The sequence below is a fragment of the Oncorhynchus mykiss genome, chromosome 20 (assembly GCF_057628025.1).
Source record: "Oncorhynchus mykiss isolate SJ-2025 chromosome 20, ASM5762802v1, whole genome shotgun sequence".
NCBI lineage: Eukaryota > Metazoa > Chordata > Actinopteri > Salmoniformes > Salmonidae > Oncorhynchus > Oncorhynchus mykiss.
Genome location: NC_143041.1, coordinates 8396810 through 8419591, shown reverse-complemented (window position 1 = coordinate 8419591; position 22782 = coordinate 8396810). Strand labels below are relative to the sequence as shown.

General features: G+C 43.4%; 1 protein-coding gene across 4 annotated transcripts; it reads left to right on the top strand.

Annotated features, from left to right (window-relative positions):
• The first annotated feature begins 1076 nt into the window (after positions 1-1076).
• LOC149974330 (leucine-rich repeat-containing protein 45-like) lies at positions 1077-21980 on the top strand. 4 transcript variants are annotated; one of them, XM_090212071.1, is made up of 18 exons: positions 1077-1207; positions 2105-2569; positions 2837-2898; positions 3018-3088; positions 3341-3519; positions 5264-5392; positions 5531-5643; positions 5836-5894; positions 10765-10842; positions 16221-16356; positions 16474-16551; positions 16674-16785; positions 16874-16944; positions 17050-17142; positions 17393-17485; positions 17649-17822; positions 18114-18261; positions 18461-21980. In XM_090212071.1, the coding sequence occupies exons 2-18, from the start codon at positions 2338-2340 to the stop codon at positions 18652-18654; spliced, it is 2022 nt and encodes a 673-aa protein (XP_090068197.1). In that variant the 5' UTR covers positions 1077-1207; positions 2105-2337; the 3' UTR covers positions 18655-21980. The 4 variants fall into 4 exon arrangements, with proteins under 4 accessions (XP_090068197.1, XP_090068195.1, XP_090068196.1 ...); XM_090212069.1 differs by having other exon boundaries at positions 5836-5900; XM_090212070.1 differs by having other exon boundaries at positions 1144-1315; positions 5836-5900.
• Positions 21981-22782: the final 802 nt, after the last annotated feature.

Genomic DNA, 22782 nt, shown 5'->3' with positions numbered 1-22782 from the left:
AAAAACAACCTCAGTCATACATTTACATTTTCCCTCTGGAATCTTCCTTAGATGTGCTCCTCGTGAGCTTGTGGCCCAAGTTCCTCTGTTTGTGTATCCGAGTGAAGGATGCTGAAACACAAACTGAACTCAGTTCCTCACAACAGCCTAAACCCCATCTGAGAACTCTTTCTTTCCTCCTCTGGGTTTAAATAAGAGTTTTTGTCTCCCTCTCTCCCTCTGTCTTTTAGGACAAACCCAATTTCAGGTCAAACAATGCTGCTTATTCTCAGACAGGTGTGGAATGCTCAGATCCACAGATCAATATGTCATCTGTAACACACAACTTCCACCAACATGCTGCCGCATTTGTTTACAAGGTTGTAAAGTTACTTCGGTTTTCAAAGGTTAAATTCATTTCAAAGAACAGGTCACTAAGTGTTATTATTTTCAGGATTTGATCAACTGAAGAACAACTGAAGCACTTAATCATAAGAGATGACGAAAGTCAGATCTTTTGAGATGTTTCTGATTCAAGCATCCACAGCGAACTATATAGCTAGCTTTCGCCCAACAGTCTGTGGCTGGTTGATAATGTAGCTAGCTATTTTTAAGATCAAGTATGAGATCACTTTATTGGTCAATTGCACACAAGGTCCAAATGAAATTTGACTTCCACTTTTAACCCAACCCCTCTGAAAGACACACATACATATTTTTTGGAGAGGTGCGGGGGCTGCCACACTGGGCACTGTTGTTGTGGGGGGTTAAGTGCATTGCTCAAGGGGCACAACAGCAGGCAACATCATTTAGGATTTTGATACCAGCAACTCTCCGGTTGCCAGCTCACTTCCTGACAGATTCTTCCTGTCAGACCTGGGATTCGAACTGCCAACCCTCCTGTTGCTGTCTCTCTGCACTAACTGCTAGGCTACCTGCCCCTATTAACATTACTTTCAGTTTATAGATGTTGAACAAAACGAGCGACTAAGCAACAACTGAGCCATTTCGTTAGAAAACATGATGAAAGGCAAGCACAGACAGGGTCTATAATGTTCCAAATTGAGCGCCAAGACTCCTCCATCGCGCGCGCTTCTCACAACTACACGTAACGACATGCACTGCGCTTACGTACATATCAATCCGACGTGAATCCCACTTCCTGGTTACCTTCCAGCTAACTCAACTGTCACTTGAAAACTTGCACCAGTCAACAACAACTAACAAGGTTTGATCTTTGCAAAAACCTTATAGCGATGTGATCTACGGTGTAAATTCTTCTCGTTTCTTCTTTTTTTTTTAGCTAGGAAGCAATATATTGCAGGAAGGTGAACAGGTAACGTTAACTAGTTAGCTAAACAAGCTGCCAGTAACTAGAGTAATGTAGCTAGCTAGTTAACGTTAATCTCATTGTTTACTAACAGAAACAGTGTCAGTTAGTCTATTAGCCATTACCCATGTTAACAGATTAGCTAACTTTACTGTACTACTGTAACAGCTAGCCTGTCAGCCATGGATAAGCTCATTTGTCAACAACAATAAGGTGGGTTACTACTCATCCAACAATCTTCATCAACAATGGTTTGGTTAACCAGATAGACAGTGTGCTGCAACCTTAGTCTTACTATTTAAATAGCTAGCTAGTTAGAGAAATAGCTAGGTAACGTTAGCTAGATAAATCAGCAATGGTGTCAGTGGCAGTTGCTGAAGGGCCATCATCACTAATTGGATAGTGGACTGGATTGCTTCATCTTCTTCAGCCGTGCATTGTCTGCCAAAATCACTGAAAGAGATGATTGCTGCCTGCCTGATGTCACTTTTAGCTCTGAATGCATCCTAATTGATGTAGTGGTCAAAAGTAGGCTTTGACAATTCTGCACCAGCTGCTAGCTTGTTAATCATAGTTCTTGCTGTAATTTATGCAATGTTGATTATTGTAGCCAGTTCCAGTTACTCGATGATGTGAATTACCATCTTACAAAGCTCTTGAGCTGATTTTTTTTTAAGACATCCAAACCCCAGAGAGAGAGTAAAGAGCCTAGTAATTATGTGTAATTTATTTTGTATGTCAGACAGACATAGTCAAAGCTGGGTTTCCTCACTTGTCTCCCAATTCACCCCACAGCTCCATCAGGCCAGGGCGACAGCACAGTGCTGGGCAGGATCGGAGGGTCCGGGAAGGAACAAAGAAAAACTGAAGAGGAAAAGAAGGGGTGAGTGGGCGGATGAGGGATTGAAGCAGCACAGAGAACCCGGAGAGGAACAGAGGGACTGAAAGAGAGGAGGAGAATACTAGTAACAAACGACAGAGGAGCTCAAAAGGAATCCAAACAGCTCTGAGACAGTGTACGGCCCAGTATGGAGGATTTCAGACGGACCTACCTGCGTCTGTGTAAGGAGGGGGGTGTGGATCCCCAGGAGTCAGTGCTAGCTCAGCTCCAGGAGACCAGGAGAGCCGCAGCAGGATCCAGGCTGGACCTGAGGGGACACAGCCTGTCTGTAGACACCTGTGCCGTGCTGGGGAGGGTCCTTCACAAAGACACACTCTTCACCGAGCTGGCCCTCAGTGACTGCATGCTCACTGAGGAAGGTATGTGTTTGTTGGGTGGTAGTCGTGTGGGGATCTTTCTGTCTTTTTGTTACTGTGCTGACTGTGTGATACTGTGTATATTTGAGCCATGGATATACTATGAATCCTGTAGGGCTTTTGCTACTGCTGCACAGAGATTATATAGCTAGAACTGTTTGCTTTGTTGCTGCAGTTTAGTTACATTGTTATAATGCTTAGATAACACTTTTTATAGCAATGCTTTGATAACACTTGCTCCTGACTGCCACTTGTCTTTGTCATGTCCAGGTGCCAAGCTGCTCCTGAATGGGCTGTGTGCCAACACTACTGTTAAAGTCCTGGATCTGAAGGTAAGGACCATCAGAGGCCTCTCTCTACACACCGCAGACCACTTGACCAGTCTGAGATTAGGTGGCCAGCCTGACTTGACAAATTTCAATTTGATCATATATTTTCTATTTGTTGTCAGGGAAATAACTTGAGATCAACAGGAGCTGAGGCTTTAGGGAAGCTGTTGGTGAGAAACAAGACACTGTGCAGGTGAGTTGGTTAGTGAGCTAGTAGCAAGCTAGATCATTCAATTAAAACTTTTTGGTTGACATTTCTATTGAAATGTCTATAAAATGTGGCTAAGCGATCAGGTATGTTAAGATTATTTCAGTTATATTTTTTTAAATAAATAAAAAGAATCCCTCTATTTTCTTCTGGGACCAGCATGAGTTGTGCATACACAACGATACTGCATTGCTAAGGGAACCATAACCCAAGCTAAGGTTGTTGTGTTGGACACAGGCTGGTGTTGGAGTGGAATGCGTTGGGGATGTGGGAGGAGGCGTTCTCAGTGTTCTGTGAGGGTTTGGCCACCAACGCCTGTCTAACCCAGCTGGACCTGCGCAACAACCAGATCAACCACCAGGGGGCCTCGGAGCTCTGCCTGGCCCTCAAGCGGAACAGCACCCTGCAGGAACTGGGTCAGTGGGTTTGCAGGTGTAGGGTTAAGTTACTTTTTAGATGCTGATTTTGGGTCCGTTTTGCATTTCCCCCACAAATAGTTAAGTTTAGGATGTGGGTAGAGGAAGCTGATCCTAGATCTGTAACTTCACAAAGGAGCACCACACATTGGGAAATGACTCAATACAGCCAAGATCACTAGAGTCGAGATTCAACTAGAGTAGTCGGGGTGTGCATCTTTCCCTTTCAGGACGATTCAATATGTATCTAGATGCATGGGCACCGATACGGGAACAATACGTTTTAGTTTGAAGCGATTCAATGCGATTTGATTAGAGGAAAGAATCGATTCGGTTCAATGCGATACGATTCGATTCGATGTACCAATATTTGTTGCATAAACACATTCATTTTTCATTCTAAATTAAAATCAGCTGCTGATGGAGCTCATAGGTTGAGTCTCTGAGCTGTATCTGTCTGATCTGACTTCTGTGTGTGTGTAAATTATGTACTGTGTATGTCGATGGATGTCCTTTGGGTGGTGGACCATTCTTGATACACACTGGAAACTGTTGAGCGTGAAAAACCCAGCAGCGTTGCAGTTCTTGACACAAACCAGTGCGCCTGGCATCAACTACCATACCCCGTTCAAAGGCACTTAAATATTTTGTCTTGCCCATTCACCCTCTGACACACATACACAATCCATATCTCAATTGTCTCAAGGCTAAAAAAAAATCCTTCTTTAACCTGTCTCCTCCCCTTCATCTACACTGGTTGAAGTGGATTTAACACGTGACATCAATAATGGATCATGGCTTTCACCTGGTCAGTCTGTCATCGAAAAAGCAGGTGTTCTTAATGTTTTGTATACTCAGTGTAGATCTGTCATTCTCATTGAAAGCAAGTCTAAGAAGCGCTAGATTGGTTGTATGCGCACTATTTCTATGCTTCCCGTTCTTTAGTTTCATTTTTGAGTCTTTTACTTTCGGTTTTGTACACCAGCTGAAAATACAATATCTTTGGTTATGGAAACGCAGCTGTTTAGATGGTACAATGATTCTCTACACAATGACTGCTTGTTTTGTCACATAAACTGACATTAGCGCGTAGTTTGACCAGGCTACTGATATGGCCTGGGGGTGTTCGGCATTACAAAATGACTTGTAGATCAATGACTGTTAACACAATGACATGCTGAGTTCCACACTGAAGAACAGGATGCAGTTGTCACAAAAGATTAGCGGTATTTTCAGAAGGTAGAAAGAAAGTAATTTGTCCAAAACATTTTAGTGAACCGGCAATTTGTAATGTTTGAATCTATTTCCTGACTGATGCATGCTACATTTCTATCGGTTTGGGGTCCGGACCGATGCACTCATGTCTTAAACATTTGAACGGGGACCAATGGGTATTGTGAATCATTACATCCCTGTGGAGTAGACCAAAGCCTTGTCTGAAAACAACCCAGAAGCTATTCTCCTAGCCCTTCGGTGTCACTGTCTTCACAACTAAAAGAACCAGGTAGGTGTAAGCAATATGGTCCCCAGAGCCCATGAGAAAGCAAGGTCATCACCATATTGCTTACACTGATTCAATACCTTCAGAACCGAAAATATCACATTTTTGGGGGCTAGGATACAGGCTCAAACTAGATTTTTTTTCTGGGAGACTGGGTCCATGAGCAATGTACCATTTGATGCCTAGACAGCAAAGGTGTCATGGTTCTCTATCTGGTCTGTTGCCTGTGTTGTGGTTGTATAGATGTGAGGTGGAACAACATTGGTCTGCTGGGTGGCCGGTCCTTCCTGGAGGCTCTACAGCAGAACAGGACACTGACACACCTGGAGATGGCTGGAAACAACATCCCCAGCGACACACTCAAAGCCCTCGGTAAGCTGTTTGTGTGTGTGTCTGTCTGTCTCAGTGTCATTCAGTCTGTCTAAGCTTGTGTGTTGCTGAACGTCTGTTTATTGTAATGTTTTTGATTGAAGTAACCACCCCCCACCTATGGTCTCCCCCCTCCCATAGAGCAGGCGATGGATCATAACTCGGACAGGCAGTCCACTGTGAGAGAGAGCCGCAGCAGAACCCAAGTCCTCAGCAAGGAGATCCAGATCCTCAAGGAGGAGAAGGGACGCCAGGTATGGAGCTGCTGGGAATTAGAGTTCTCCTCCATGTAGAACAAGAAGGGGAGAGACAAGGGAATGGCACTGCACATAATATACTGTATCTGGGTTTATTATTTACAATTTTATGTTTAGAAATGTGTGTGCAGATGAATAAGAAGCCCTGTATGTAAGATGTTTATGTTGCCTTTCCCTCTCTCCCTTTAGTTTCTGAGTCTGATGGAGACCATAGACAAACAGAGAGACGAGATGGGCCGAAGCACCAGGTCAGCGTGAGTGGTACAATAAGATTAGCCTTGACTGTTTCTGCATCAACAATAATAAGAAAAATAATAACAACAATAGAAACGTTATTGTGTTGCCAACAGGACTTGTCTGGCTAGACAATGACAACTTGGCTTAAAAGCAGAAACAGACTGGCACCCAGGCTAACATAGGTCATGTAGCTACAGTGCATTCGGAAAGTATTCAGACCCCTTGACTTTTTCCACATTTTGTTGTGTTACAGCCCTATTCTAAAATGTATTAAATTATTTATTTTTCTTATCAATCTACACACAATACCCCATAATGACAAAGCAAAAACTGTTTTTTAGACATAAAAAACTAAAATGTTAATATTACATTTACATAAGTATTCAGACCCTTTTACTTAGATGAAGCACCGTTCGCAGAGATTAGGGCCTCGAGTCTTCTTGGTATCATGCTACAAGCTTGGCACACCTGTATTTGGGGAGTTTCTCCCATTCTTCTCTGCAGATCCTCAAGCTCTGTCAGGTTGGATGGGGAGCGTTGCTGCACAGCTCTTTTCAGGTCTCTCTAGAGATGTTCGATTAGAGAAGTCCTGGCTCTGGCTGGGCCACTTAATGACATTCAGAGACTTCTCTCCTGTGATGTCTTGGCTGTGTACTTAGGATCGTTGTCCTGTTGGAAGGTGAACCTTCGCCCCAGTCTCAGGTCCTGAGCGCTCTGGAGCAGGTTTTCATCAAGAATCTCTCTGTACTTTGCTCCGTTCATCTTTCCCTCGATCCTGACTAGTCTGCCAGTCCCTGCAGCTGAAAAACATCCTCACAGCATGATGCTGCCACCACCATGCTTCACCGTAGGGATGGTGCCAGGTTTCCTCCAGACGTGACGCTTGGCATTCATGCCTAGGAGTTAAATCTTGGTTTCATCAGACCAGAGAATCTTGTTTCTCATGGTCTGAGAGTCCTTTAGGTGCCTTTAGGTGCCATAAAGGCCTGATTGGTGGAGCGCTGCAGAGATGGTTGTCCTTCTGGAAGGTCCTCCCATCTTCACAGAGGAAATCTGAAGCTCTGTCAGAGTGACCATCGGGTTCTTGGTCACCTCACTGACCAAGGCCCTTCTCCCCCGATTGCTCAGTTTGGCCGGGCGGCCAGCTCTAGTTCCAAACTTCTTCCATTTAAGAATGATAGAGGCCACTGTGTTCTTGGGGATCTTCAATGCTGCAGAAATTTGTTGGTACCCTTCCCCAGATCTGTGCCTCGACACAATCCTGTCTCGGAGCTCTCCGGACAATTCCTTCAACCTCATGGCTTGTTTTTTTATTTTTTAAATGCGCTGTCAACTGTGGGACCTTTATATAGACAGGTGTGTGCTTTTCTACATCATGTCTAATCGATCGGAGTCCACCTGTGGTAAATTCAATTAAGTTGTAGAAACATCTCCAATTAAGTTGTAGAAACGTATCCTGTTTCCATAATCAATGGAAACAGGATACATATGAGCTAAATTTCGAGTCTCAGAGCAAAGGGTCTGAATACTTATTTACATAATGTATTTCTGTTTAAAAAATAAATAATTCTAAAAACCTGTTTTCGCTTTGTCATTATGGGGTATTGTGTGTAGATTGAGTTTATTTTTATTTAATCCATTTTAGAATAAGGCTGTAACGTAACAAAATGTGTAAAAGGGTAAGGGGTCTGAATACTTTCTGAATGCACTGTACATACAATCTATAGACATACAGTGCTTTCAGGAAGTATTCACACCCTTTTACTTTTTCCACATTTTGTTGTTTTATGGACAGAATTTAAAATTGATTAAATTGAGATTTTGTTGTACTGGCGTACACACAAAACCTCATAATGTCAAAGTAGAATTAAGTTTTTTTGATATTTTACTTGAAAATTAAAAGCTGAAATGTCTTGAGTAAATAAGTATTCAACCCCTTTTGTTATGGCAAGTCTAAATACGTTCAGGAGTAAATATGTGCTTAACAAGTTGTATAATAAGTTGCATGGACTTTACAATAATAGTGTTTTAACATGATTTTTTGAATGACAACCTTATCTCTATATCCCACACATACAATTATCTGTAAGGTCTCTCGCTGTCAAGCAGTGAATTTCAAACACAAATTTAACCACAAAGACCAGGGAGGTTTTCCAATGCCTCGCAAAGAAGGGCGTGTGTGTGTGTGTGTGTGTGTGTATTTTTTATATATATATATATATATTTTTTTTTTAAAGCATACATTGAAAATCCCTTTGAGCATGGTGAAGTTATTAATTACACTTTGGATAGTGTATCAATAAACCCAGTCACTACAAAGATACAGTTGTCCTTCCTAACTCAGTTGCTGGAGAGGAAGGAAACCACTCAGTGGCTTCACCATGAGGCCAATGGTGACTTTAAAACCGTTATAGAGTTTAATGGCTGTGATAGGAGAACTGAGGATGGATCAACAAAATTGTAGTTACTCCACAATACTAATCTAAATGACAGAGTGAGAAAGAAGAAGCCTGTACAGAATACAAATATTCCAAAACATGCATCCTGTTTGCAATAAGGCACTAAAGTAAAACTGCCCAAAAAGAAATTAACTTTTTATCCTGAACACAAAGAGTTATGTTTGGGGTAAACACAACACATCATTGAGTACCACTCATGTTTTCAAGCATGGTGGTGGCTGCATCATGTTATGGGTATGCTTGTCATCGGCAAGGACTAGGGAGTTTTTAGGATAAAAATAAACGGAATAGAGCTAAGCACAGACAAAATCCTAGAGGAAAACTTGGTTCAGTTTGCTTTCCAAGAGACACTGGGAGACATTCACTTTTCAGCAGGACAATAACCTAAAATACAAGGCCAAATATACACTGGACATTGAATTTTCCTGAAAGGCCTAGTTACAGTTTTGACTTAAATCGGCTTGAAAATCAATTGCAAGACTTGAAAATTGCTGTCTAGCAATCATCAACAACCAACTTGACAGAGCTTGAAGATTAACAAAATAATATTGTGCAAATATTGTACAATCCAGGTGTGCAAAGCTCTTAGAAACTTACCCAGAAAGACTCACAGCTGTATTCACTGCCAAAGGTGATTCTGACATTTATTGACTGAGGTTGAATACTTATTCTTTATTAGATCTTTATTTTCAATACATTTGCAAACATTTCTAAAAACATTTTTTTACTTTGTCATTATGGGCTATTGTGTGAAGATCTACAGTGGGGCAAAAAAGTATTTAGTCAGCCACCAATTGTGCAAGTTCTCCCACTTAAAAAGATGAGAGAGGCCTGTAATTTTCATAATAGGTACATTTCAACTACGACAGACAAAATGAGAAAAAAAATCCAGAAAATCACATTGTAGGATTTTTAATGAATTTATTTGCAAATTATGGTGGAAAATAAGTATTTGGTCAATAACAAAAGTTTATCTCAATACTTTGTTATATACCCTTTGTTGGCAATGACAGAGGTCAAACGTTTCTGTAAGTCTTCACAAGGTTTTCACACACTGTTGCTGGTATTTTGGCCCATTCCTCCATGCAGATCTCCTCTAGAGCAGTGATGTTTTGGGGCTGTTGCTGGGCAACACAGACTTTCAACTCACTCCAAAGATTTTCTATGGGGTTGAGATCTGGAGACTGGCTAAGCCACTCCCAGGACCTTGAAATGCTTCTTACGAAGCCACTCCTTCGTTTCCCGGGCGGTGTGTTTGGGATCATTGTAATGCTGAAAGACCCAGCCACGTTTCATCTTCAATGCCCTTGCTGATGGAAGGAGCTTTTCACTCAAAATCTCACGACACATGGCCCCATTCAGTCTTTCCTTTACACGGATCAGTCGTCCTGGTCATTTTGCAGAAAAACAGCCCCAAAGCATGATGTTTCCACCCCCATGCTTCACAGTAGGTATGGTGTTCTTTGGATGCAACTCAGCATTCTTTGTCCTCCAAACACGACGAGTTGAGTTTTTACCAAAAAGTTATATTTTGATTTCATCTGACCATATGACATTCTCCCAATCTTCTTCTGGATCATCCAAATGCTCTCTAGCAAACTTCAGGATTTGAGTCCCTGGCGGTGTAGTGTGTTACTGATGGTAGGCTTTGTTACTTTGGTCCAAGCTCTCTGCAGGTCATTCTCTAGGTCCCCCCGTGTGGTTCTGGGATTTTTGCTCACCGTTCTTGTGATCATTTTGACCCCACGGGGTGAGATCTTGCATGGAGCCCCAGATCGAGAGAAATTATCAGTGGTCTTGTATGTCTTCCATTTCCTAATAATTGCTCTCACAGTTGATTTTTTTCAAACCAAGCTGCTTACCTATTGCAGATTCAGACTTCCCAGACTAGTGCAGGTCTACAATTTTGTTTCTGGTGTCCTTTGGCAGCTCTTTGGTCTTGGCCATAGTGGAGTGTGACTGTTTGAGGTTGTGGACAGGTGTCTTTTATACTGATAACAAGTTCAAACAGGTGCCATTAATACAGGTAACGAGTGGAGGACAGAGGAGCCTCTTAAAGAAGAAGTTACAGGTCTGTGAGAGCCAGAAATCTTGCTTGTTTGTAGGTGACCAAATACTTATTTTCCACCATAATTTGCAAATAAATTCATTAAAAATCCTACAATGTGATTTTTCTGGATTTATTTTTTTTCATTTTGTCTGTCATAGTTGAAGTGTACCTATGATGAAAATTACAGGCCTCTCTCATCTTTTTAAGTGGGAGAACTTGCACATGGTGGCTGACTAAATACTTTTTTGCCCCACTGTATTTAATACATTTTGAATTCAGGCTGTAACACACAATGTGGAATAAGTCGAGGGGTATGAATACTTTCTGAAGGCTCTGTACATATTAATGACCCTGTGTTTCCCTCTCCTCCAGGACCACATCTATCCATGTGGGTCAGCTACAGGAGGCCCTGAACGAGAGGAAGTCTGTTGTCAACTCTCTCACAGCCAAGTAAGCAGGCCTCATCAGTCCATGTTTAAACCCCACATTCATCCTCAAGTCACATCAACAGGTGTAGACTTTACTGTGAAATGCTTACTTACGAGCCCTTTCTCAACAATGCACAGTTAAAAAGTAAGAAACGTTTTTAAAGAAAAAAATAGTAACACAACAACAACGAGACTATATACAAGGAGAACCGGTACCAAGTCAATGTGCAGGGGTACGAGGTAGTGACTAGGCAATCATGATAGATAATAAACAGAGTAGCATCAGCGTGTGTGAAAGTGTCAATATGTGGCGTGCGTGCGTGCGTGTGTGTCTGTGTGTGAGTGTGAGTGTGTGGGTAGAGTCCAGTGAGTTCATAGAGCCATTGCAAGAGAGTTAGTGCAAAAAAATGTGGTTTGATGCAAATAGTCCGGGTAGCCATTTGATTAACTGTTTAGCAGTCTTATGGCTTGGGGGCAGAAGCTGTCCAGGAGCCTTTTGGTCCCAGACTTGGATCTCAGGTACCACTTGCCTTGTGGTAGCAGAAAGAACAGTCTATGATTTAGGTGACTGGAGTATTGACAAGTTTTAGGTCCTTCCTCTGACACCACCTGGTATAGAGGTCCTGGATGGCAGGGAGCTCAGCCCCAGTGTCACGATCGTTAGAATAACTGGACCAAAGCGCAGCGTGATCTGGGTTCCACATCTTTTGATTTCTAGTTGAAACTCTTAGCAAAACAAAAACAATAAATCTCAAAACGAACCGTGAATCTAACAATAGTGCTAATAGGCAACTATCCATGGTCAAGATCCCACAAAGTACAATGAGAAAATGGCTACCTAAATATGATCCCCAATCAGAGACAACGAAAAACAGCAGTCTCTGATTGGGAACCATACCAGGCCAACATAGATCATAAATCACCTAGATAACCCACCCGAGTCACTGTCATGCCCCAACCAACATAGAGAATAAACAGCTCTCTATGGTCAGGGCATGACACCCAGTGATGTACTGGGCTGTACACACTACCCTCTTTAGTGCCTTACATGCTGACCACACCGCTCGTGTTACGTGCGTGAGTGTTGCAAAATTCATTTCCACATACATGTTATTCAATCATTGCATCCACACTGCTCGCACTCGTCAGCGAGCGTCAGCATAGCCAGGCGCTAAAATGCAACTTGGTTCTGTGACACTTGACATGCTGCAAGTCCCACCTCTACCATCTCCTTATTGGTTTTTCGGAGCATATACCCATGTGGGTGATTGAAAGATGAACTGAGGTCCACACTTCAGTCCAGTGGTGGTGGTAATGCACCTTAAAGTTGGTTGCCAACCATCATATAAAGTCAGAAGAAGAAGCCTGAAGGAGGAGAGCAGCTCTAGCCAATAAACAAACTTGGTTTACCCTTTTATCTGTGGATTAATCAACATGCACGCTCGCCCGGTGTAGTCAGCATGTTACGGTCGAATGCCAAGCAGTTGCCATAGATGCTCTTAGTGGTGCAGCTGTAGAACTTTGAGGATCTGAGGGCCCATGTCAAATATTTTCAGACTCCAGAGGGAGCAGAGGCATTGTTGTGCCTTCTTCATGACTGTGTTGGTGTGTTTGGACCATGATAGTTCCTTACTGATGTGGACACAGAGGAACTTGAAGCTCTTGACCCCCTCCACTACAGCCCCGTCGATGTGAATGGGTCGTGCTCGGCCCTCCGTTTCCTGTGGACCGCGATCAGCTCCTTTGTCTTGCTGACGTTGTTGTCTCTGACCTCCTCCCTATAAGCTGTTTCATCGTCGTCTGTGATTTGGCCTACCACCGTCGTGTCGTCTGCAAACTTAATGATGGTGTTGCAGTCGTGCATGGGCATGCAGTCATGGATGAACAGGGAGTACAGGAGGAGACTAAGCACGCACCCCTGAGGTGCCCTCGTGTTGAGGGTCAGCATTGTGGATGTGTTGTTGCCTATCCCCACCACCTGGAGGTGGCCCGTCAGGGATCCAGTTGCAGAGGGAGGTGTTCAGTCCAGGATCCTTAGCTTAGTGATGAGCTTGGATGGCACTATGGTGTTGAACGCTGAACTGTAGTAATTGAACAGTATTCTCTCACAGGTTTTATTTTTGTCCAGATGGGAAAGGGCAGTGTGGAGTGCAATAGAGATTGCGTCATCTGTGGATCTGTTGGGGCGGTATGCGAATTGGAGTGGCTCCAGGGTGTTTAAGATTATGGTGTTGATGTGAGCCATGACCAGCCTTTCAAAGCATTTCATGGCTCCAGATGTAAGTCATTTAGACAGGTTACCTTGGCGTTCTTGGGCACAGGGACTATGGTGGTCTGTTTGAAACATGTAGGTATTACAGACTAGGTCAGTGAGAGTTTGAAAATGTCTGTGAAGAGACTTGCCAGCTGGTCAGTGCATGCGCTGAGTACATGTCCTGGTAATCCGTCTGGCCCTGCGGCTCTGTGAATGTTTACCTGTTTAAAGGTCCTACTCACACAGTTGTCCGGAACAGCTGGTGCTCTCATGCATGGTTCAGTGTTGCTTGCCTCAAATTGAGCATAGAAGGTATTTAGCTTATCTGGTAGGCTTGCATCACTTGCATCACTTGGCTGGGCTTCCTTTTGTAAACCGTGATGGTTTGCAAGACCTGCCACATCCAACCAGCGTTGGAGCCGGTGTAGCAAGACACTTTGCGTTATTTGTTTGATGGTTCGTTGTGGGGGAGGCGTAGCGGAATTTCTTAGAAGCGTCCAGATTAGTGTTCCGCTCCTTCAAAGAAGCAGCTCTAGCCTTTAGCTCAGAGCCTTTAGCTCAACAGCCACCCTCGAAGCAGCGTTACCCATCGCTCCACAAAAGCCGCAGCCCTTGCAGAGCAAGGGGAACAACCACTCCAAGTCTCAGAGCGAGTGACGTTTGAAATGCTATTAGCACGCTAACTAGCTAGCCATTTCACATCGGTTACACCAGCCTAATCTCGGGAGTTGATAGGCTTAAAGTCATAAACAGCTCAATGCTTGAAGCATTGAAAAGAGCTGCTGGCAAAACGCACGAAAGCGCTCAGTCAGACTGCTCTATCAAATATCAAATCATAGACTTAATTATAACATAACACACAAATACGAGCCTTAGGTCATTAAATGGTTGAATCCGGAAACTATCATTTCGAAAACAAAACGTTTATTCTTTCAGTGAAATACGGAACTGTTCGGTATTTTATCTAACGGATGGCATCCCTAAGTCTAAATATTGCTGTTACATTTCACAACCTTCAATGTTATGTCATAATTACGTAAAATTCTGGCAAATTAGTTCGCAATGAGCCAGGCGGCCTAAACTGTTGCATATACCCTGACTCTGCGTGCAATGAACACGAGAAGTGACACAATTTCACCTGGTTAATATTGCCTGCTAACCTTTCTTTTAGCTAAATATGCTGGTTTAAAAATATATACTTCTGTATATTGATTTTAAGAAAGGCATTGATGTTTATGGTTAGGTACACGTTGGAGCAATGACAGTCCTTTTTCGAGGACACGCTAGATAAACTAGTAATATCATCAACCATATGTAGTTATAACTAGTGATTATGATTGATTGTTTTTTATAACATAAGTTTAATGCTAGCTAGCAACTTACCTTGGCTTCTTACTGCATTCGCATAACTCCTTGTGGAGTGCAATGAGAGGCAGGTGGTTAGAGCGTTGGACTAGTTAACCATAAGGTTGCAAGATTGAATCCCTGAGCTGACAAGGTAAAAATCTGTCGTTCTGCCCCTGAACAAGGCAGTTAACCCACCGTTCCTAGGCCGTCATTGAAAATAAGAATGTGTTTTTTAACTGACATGCCTCGTTAAATAAAGTTGTAAAAAAAAAAAAAAAATGTTTTTTTAAAAATTGTAATGAAAACTTGAAATCGGCCCTAATTAATCGGCCATTCCGATTAATCGGTCGACCTCTAGTACGTACTCGTCACTATGGGGACGACATCGTCGATGCACTTATTAATGAAGCCGTTAACTGATGTGGTAAACTCCTCAATGCCATCGGATGAATCCTGGACCATATTCCAGCCTGTGCTAGCAAAACAGTCCTGTAGTTTAGCATCCAGGTCGCCAGGTCGCAATTGTAAATGAGATCTTGTTCTCAACTTGCCTACCTGGTTAAATACAGGTGAAATAAATCAAATCCGCTTCATCGGATCACTTCCGTAGTGAGTGCGATACTGGTACTTCCTACTGTCTATGTTGAGATCTACAATGATTAGAAGACGTTTGAGCCACGTAAATATGAGAATTTGACTAATATGAGTCTTAGGTGGAAGTTCCTCACCTTCCATATCTTGTTTTAAATCTCATCACCACATCTCCTTTATCTTAATGAAATACTGATGCTGTGACTAGAAGAAACCCATGTTGAATTTTTAATCAGGCACTTACAAAGACCGATATTCTTGGTTCTCAGGTAGAGGACCCAGGCAGGGGGCTATATATATATCCACGGTGACCCACTTCAGTCCCGTCTCCCTCAGGGCTCATTCATACAGGACACAGGTACTACTGTACCTCTGGATAAACCCTATGGAGGGTGGCTTCCACTCTGTCTTAGATATACACTACTGTTCAAAAGTTTGGGGTCACTTAGAAATGTCCTTGTTTTTGAAAGAAAAGCACATTTATCAGAAATACAGTGTAGGGCCTCCCGGGTGGAGCTGTGGTCTAAGGCACTGCATTGCAGTGCTAGCTGTGCCACCAGAGACTCTGGGTTCGAGCCCAAGGCTCGATGGGGCGACGCTCAATTGGCCTAGCATCGTCCGGGTTAGGGAGGGTTTGGCCTATCCTGTGGCGGGCCGGGCGGAGTGCACGCTAACCAGGTCGCCGGGTGCACGGTGTTTCCTCCAACACATTGGCTGGCTTCCGGGTTGGATGCGCGCTGTGTTAATAAGCAGTGAGGCTTGGTTGGGTTGTGTTTCGGAGGACGCATGGCTTTCGACCTTTGTTTCTCCTGAGCCCGTACAGGAGTTGTAGCGATGAGAAAAATATAGTAATTACTAACAATTGGATACCACGAAATTGGGGAGAAAAAGGGGGTCAAATAAAAAAAATACAGTGTCGACATTGTTAATGTTGTAAATGACTATTGTAGCTGGAAACAGCTGATTTTTAATGGGATATCTACATATGCGTACAGAGGCTCATTATCAGCAACCATCACTCCTGTGTTCAAATGGCACGTTGTGTTAGCAAATACAAGTTTATCATTTTAAAAGACTAATTGATCATTAGAAACCCTTTTGCAATTATGTTAGCAAAGCTGAAAACTGTTGTTCTGGTTTAAAGAAGCAATAAAACTGGCCTTCTTTTGACTTTCACAGACACACACCTGACCGTTCTGTGTGTCTAGATTCCAGATGACTGAGGCAGCACTGGCCATGTCGGAACAGAAGAACCACAACCTGGGAGAGCTGCTGACCAGAGTGAAGACTGAGAAAGATGAGCAGAGAGAACGACAGAGCAGGGAGAGGAAGAAAGAACAGGAGGTATGAATGGAGGGGGGGTACTAGGAAGGGGGAGGGGGACGGCGAGACTGATGTACAGATGGTCTGGTTAAGATGAATGTGAGCTTAACATTGTGGTGTGTGTGTTTGGTTCTGCAGGACAGTGCTCTGAGGGAGGGGAAGCTCCTCAGAGAGATTACCAGTATGTCAGAGACAAACGTACAGCTCAAGAATAAGGTATAAGTTGTGTGTGTGCGCTTGTGTGTATGAATATAATGTTTGTGTTTTTGATGCAGTACCTAAGCTGTTTACGGAGTCAAGTCTCTCGTTATCTCTGTGTGTGTGTATGTGTGTGTTAGTTGGAGAAGATGGAGAGCAGGTGTAAGTCTCAGCAGGACCAGATTTTTGAGCTGAAGCAGGAGCTCACCAACAGCACAGCAGAGCTAAAGCTACGGCTAGCACAGGCAGAAGGTACACACACACACACACACACACACACACACACACACACACACACACACACACACAGACTATACTCAATATCTTCTCTCCCCCTCAGAGCGTTTGGAGATGGAGAAGAAGAGATCTAAACAGTCTCTGGAGGACATGAATAACCTTCGACAGAAAGAGGTAGAGAAGACAACCTGCTGTCTGACAATGTCTCTCACTAAATATACAACAGACTCTGTCTTTTTCCCTCCATTGAGTGTACATTGTGGGTTTGTGTGCGTGTAGGTGGACCATGTGAATCGTCACCTTGAGGAGAGTGAGAGGGCTCTACAGGACCGGATCCTCAAACTGGAGGGACAGCGGATACAGCTGGAGGAGGTCAGCTCTTTATATTGGATTTTTTTGAAAATGTATTGCCTTCAGTAAATCACAATTAAATTCCAATGTTCATAATGTGGCACAAGATCCCTATAGATGACAGTACAGAGGTGTAACTGTGTCTTTCTGTCCTGAACTGTCTTGTTGGAGTTGATCAGGGCAAAGGCAGCCTGTATAACTGTGTTTTTCGTCTTGTAGGAATTGAGCAGGGCCAAGGCAGCCTGTATAACTGTGTTTTTCGTCTTTGTAGGAGTTGAGCAGGGCAAAGGCAGCCTGTGTTACAGAGAGAGCCCAGGCAGAGGAGGAACAGGGGAAGGTGCGGGTACAGGTTCGCCTGGAGGAGGTACTTTATACACCTGTTGTAGAACAACTCAATGTAATATGTTAGAAACTGTGTTTGTTTGTCCGGGTCTCTGTGTATCAGTGTGTGTGCCTGAAATTTGGAAAAGCAATAACAATGTGAGGATTCAACTCTTTCTTCTCTCTCCTCTCCTCTGTCTGAGCAGCAGCAGCGTGTGAGTGGGTTAGAGGAGAAGCTGCGTGGGTTGCGTCAGTCCCGTGATGAGTCCCAGAGCCACTGTTCCCAGCAGAAACAGACCATAGCTGAGCTGCAGGCTCGTAGTGGACAGCAGAGCATCGAGACAGACGGACTACGACGCAGGATAGAGGAGCTGCAGCAGGTCAGATTGGTAATGTGTCAGAGAGACCACTGGCACAAAACAACCAACTATACACACTGAAACAATACCTAGATCAAGTTCAGTGTACTTGTCTTACATTTGTCTGGAACAATTGGATGCTAATAAGTGATTTTTACTGATTTGACATAATCAGGTTGGTGAATTCTCAGCACTGAATGATGTTCATACGTGTAGGGGCAGAGACAACTTTGTGTGGGGGTTGTATGTTTACTGGGATGCTAATATTTGCGCTTTGGTGTAATTAAATATAGAGAATTTGTCCCCCTCCAGGAGTTGTCTGGTAAGGACCAGGAGAAGGTTGCAGAGGTGAGTCGGGTCAGGGTGGAGCTACAGGAGCAGATGGGACACCTGCAGGCTGAGAGGACCGCACAGGGAGGACTGAAGGAGAAGATAGCTGCTCTGGAGAGAGAGATGAAAGGTATGCACACTCTCCTCTCCCTCTCTTCCTCCCATCTCCTCTCTTCATCCTATCTCTGTCCTCTTCTCTACATAAGGCCCATCTCACCCTTTCTCTTTTGCCTCTCATCTGTCCTCCCTCTTTGTTTTACAGTTGACATAATTTGTTGACACACTTGAAATAACCAGTATTTGTTCTGTGTATGTCTTGTCTACCACAGTGCTGGCCAGTAACCACAGAGAGGCCACCTTGGACAAGGAGAGTGAGATATCATCTCTGTTTGAGAAGCTGAGACTGAGAGAGGCAGAGATCCAGAGGATGAGAGAGGACGAGGCCCAGAGAGCTAGCTTCCTCCAGAACGCTATACTCACATACGTACAGGGGTCACCGTTGCACTACAGTCCTAAGAAGTGACCTCTGACATCTAACCTTTGACCCTTCCCATCCTTATGTACGGACTAAGTACAGGGGTCACCACTGGGGTTCTGCAGTCCCAAGAAATAACCTCTGACCTCTAACCCCTGCCCTATTTACCCCTACAACCTTGTGCCCATACACCCTCACAAAGTGGGATACTAAAGTGACCCAAACCTTTCTATTACACCCATACTCCATGTGTTCCTCTCCGGTCCTTCCCCCTCTCCCCTTTGGTCCCTCCAAACTACCCCAGCACAAAATATCAACAGCACAGATATTCACCTCTAGACATCCGCAGCTTCGGGTGTACAGTGCATTCAGTATTCAGATCCCTCGACTTTTTCCACATTTTGTTACGTTACAGCCTTATTCTAAAATGTATTAAATAGTTTTTTCCCCCCTCATCAATCTACACACACTACCCCATAATGACAAAGCAAAAGTTGGTTTTTAAAAATACAAAACTGAAATATCACATTTACGTAAGTATTCAGACCTTTTACTCCGTACTTTGTTGAAGCACCTTTGTCAGCGATTACAGCCTCGAGTCTTCTTGGGTATGATGCTACACCTGTATTTGGGGAGTTTCTCCCATTTTTCTCTGCAGATCCTCTCAAGTTCTGTCAGGTTGGATGGGGAGCGTCGCTGCACAGCTATTTTCAGGTCTCTCCAGAGGTGTTCAATCGGGTTCAAAACCAGGCTCTGGCTGGGCCACTCAAGGACATTGAGAGTCTTGTCCCAAAGCCACTCTTGGGTGTATGTTTAGGGTTGATGTCCTGTTGAAAGGTGAACCTTCGCTCTAGTCTGAGGTCTCGTACTTTGCTCCGTTCATCTTCCCCTCGATCCTGACTAGTCTCCCAGTCCCTGCCTCTGAAAAACATCCCCACAGCATGATGCTGCCACCACCATACTTCACTGTAGGGATGGTGGCAGGTTTCCTCCAGACATGACGATTGGCATTCAGGCCAAAGCGTTCAATCTTGGTTTCATCAGACCAGAGAATCTTCTTTCTCATGGTCTGAGAGTCTTTAGGTGCCTTTTGGCAAACTCCAAGTGGGCTGTCATGTGTCTTTTTACTGAGGAGTGGCTTCCGTCTGGCCACTCTACCATAAAGGTCTGATTGGTGAAGTGCTGCAGAGATGGGAGAACCTTCCAGAAGGGCAACCATCTCCACAGAGGAACTCTAGAGCTCTGTCAGAGTGACCATCGGGTTCTTGGTCACCTCCCTGACCAAGGCCGTTCTTCCCCGATTGCTCAGTTTGGCCGGGTGGCCAGCTCTAGGAAGAGTCTTGGTGCTTCCAAACTTCTTCCATTTAAGAATGATGGAGGCCACTGTGTTCTTGGGAACCTTCAGTGCTGCAGAAATGTGTTGGTACCCTTCCCCGGATCTGTGCCTCGACACAATCCTGTCTTAGAGCTCTACAGACAATTCCTTCGTCCTCATGGCTTGGTTTTTGCTCTGACATGCACTGTCAACTGTGGGACCTTATATAGACAGGTGTTTGCCTTTCCAAATCATGTTGAATGAATTTAATTTACCACAGGTGGACTCCAATTAAGTTGTAGAAACGACTCAAGGATGATCAATGGAAACAGGATGCACCTGAGCTGAATTCCGAGTCTCATAGTAAAGGGTTTGAATACTTATGTAAATAAGGTACTTTTGTTTTTTTATTTATAATACATTGCAAAAAAATAAATGATAATTAACTGTTTTTTCTTTGTCGTTATGGGGTGTTTTGTGTAGATTGATGAGGGGGGGGAAACTATTTCATCCATTTTAGAATAAGGATGTGACCTAACAAAATGTTGAACAAGTCAAGGGGTCTGAATACATTCTGCATGCACTGTAGTTTCTCTCAGACTCCCAGTCAGGTTTCTCCCAGTCAGGGATAGTAATAAACTGTTGTGTTCACAAGCTACTTACGCCAGGTTTTAAGATGTGCTCATCGATATCAATGACTGACAGTTATTACGTATCACAATCCTTGAAGCTTTTATGGTTGTACAAATCAGCAAATCAAGTGAAATTGAATGGTGTGTGATTAGAGCTGTGACAGTCAAAACATTTTGTCAGATGGTTATTGTAATGCAAAAGACTGCCTGTCCCACTGGTAATTGACCATTAATTAACATAAACACTTTTAGCATCTCCAGGCGTCCTTTGGAACATTTTAAAAAGTCAATACACCATCAGAATAAATCCATTTATTTATTTTAGTTAGGTCAAAAGAAAATGTATTTCAGAAGAACAAAATATGAGTTGGCCTACTGTAACTTGTTATATTTTTCCCATTACAGAGCGACTGCGCATATGGAGTGACTGTGTTGCGCGAGAACCCGATCTTTTGAAACAACAGGTCTTTACTATGTAAAATTACTTTTGAATTTAGAATGGCCCGTTATCCAATGGACAGAAAGAGGAGCAGGGGAAAAAATACGTCATCTGTATGCACTGGAATAGCGAATGAAGGCCACACGCTTTCTCGCCAGTCCGTTTTGTAATCTACTTGGGTTTTATAGCAGAGAATGTGCTTAATATGAGAAGCTGAGAAATGAATATAACAACACTTATTTCACTCCATGCATCAACCACTGTTTGAGAAGCATGCTCTCACTGCCCTGTTAGGTGATATTCTGCCCAAACACTTTATGCCATGGGCTCTCCAACCTTGTTCCTGCAGCTACCCAGTGCTTAATTTGGGAAACCAAGTGAAATCTGTTCGGGAACATCGATAATAACATGTTTTCGCAACAAATCGTAATTGTATTTTTTTTTTCGGGTTTGGGCTCATAAGCCTATGCAAATGCATAAGCTCTAAAATGTGTATGGGTGTATTAAATGAATCATCACCTTTGAAATCACTGTCCATTTTGTTGTGTTAGGCTTTGAAACAACATCCACAACAACCACTTACTGTTTCAACCTGCTGTTGAACTTCTTTCTTCAAATTGATCATCACAGTGAGGTGAGTTTTAAAGTGCTATAGGCCTACTGTTTTGATGTGTTTTTTTCGATTGCATTTGCGTTGATGTCAGAGTGGTTAGAGGAACAGTAGAGCCCTGAGTACCAGGCCATTAGTGACCTGATGGTAGTGTTATGTCCAGAGTACATAAAAGGAGATTACCATAACTCAACCTTTACATGGAATTTTACTGAGGTCTTGACTCATGACTGCAGGTGTGGCAGTAATATGCTCACCACAACAGCCCTATGTGTGATGTACATTTTTCTGTGTGTTTATATTGTTTTTGCACTGCAGTTTTGGGATTGGTACTGTGATTTTTTTTTTATCAATAAAAACTTGTTTTTTGTTAAGTTTAGGATAAATTGTTTAGTCATAAATCAACAAGATTCCATATTTTTAATCAATGGTTGTCAAACATTGGAGAAAAGACAAACCCCTTAAAAGTACAGCTTTTGATATTGTCAGAAAGAGTGGGGTTTGCCCAATTTACACAAGCTGGCAATGTGTAAACACAACAAAAGAGCATGTTTCAGATGCTTTTACTTTCAGATGCTTTTGCTTTTAGTGCCTCTGGCATTCTAGTCTACAAGGGTTCAGGCAAGAGGGTGGTTAAAGACGCCGGCCACCTGTATGTAGTCTCTTGCGGCGGTGTGGCCTCACTGGCAGAGTTCGTAACTCTCCTGACGGAGTGAGAAACACAGTGTAAGTGGGCGAGTAGGCACTCTGTGTCTTCCAAACTGCTCCACTTGAGTGAGGTCCAGCCTGCAGGTAGTGCAGCCTTCCACAGTTCCGCTGTCCATGGTGCTGAAGTGAGCGCACCTGTCTCCTGTGCTGATGTGGGTGTTCTGTCCATGGTGCTACACTGGGAATCCTTCAGCCACACCTATGCCCATGCCTCTCATGGTGCCACAGATATCGTTATGGATTTACATCATCTGCCTTATCATGGAGGAGAGTTACCTATCTAATAAAACACAGAGGGTTTTCTATAATGGAAGCCTCTATAATGCAAATTTGGTTGAGTGTGGTGTACCGCAGGGCAGCCGGCTTAGACCATTACTGTTTTCTGTTTTTACTAATGACCTTCCAATGACCTTGAATAAGCCTGTGTGTCTATGTACGTTGACGACTTAACTGTATACACATCAGCTACGAC

Coding starts and splice junctions, on each gene's coding strand:
- LOC149974330 (XM_090212069.1), top strand. CDS start 2,338: ATGGAGGATTTCAGACGGACCTACCTGCGTCTGTGTAAGGAGGGGGGT. Junction 16,786..16,873: donor ACGGCTAGCACAGGCAGAAG/GTACACACACAC, acceptor TCTCCCCCTCAG/AGCGTTTGGAGATGGAGAAG. Junction 17,823..18,113: donor GGATAGAGGAGCTGCAGCAG/GTCAGATTGGTA, acceptor GTCCCCCTCCAG/GAGTTGTCTGGTAAGGACCA.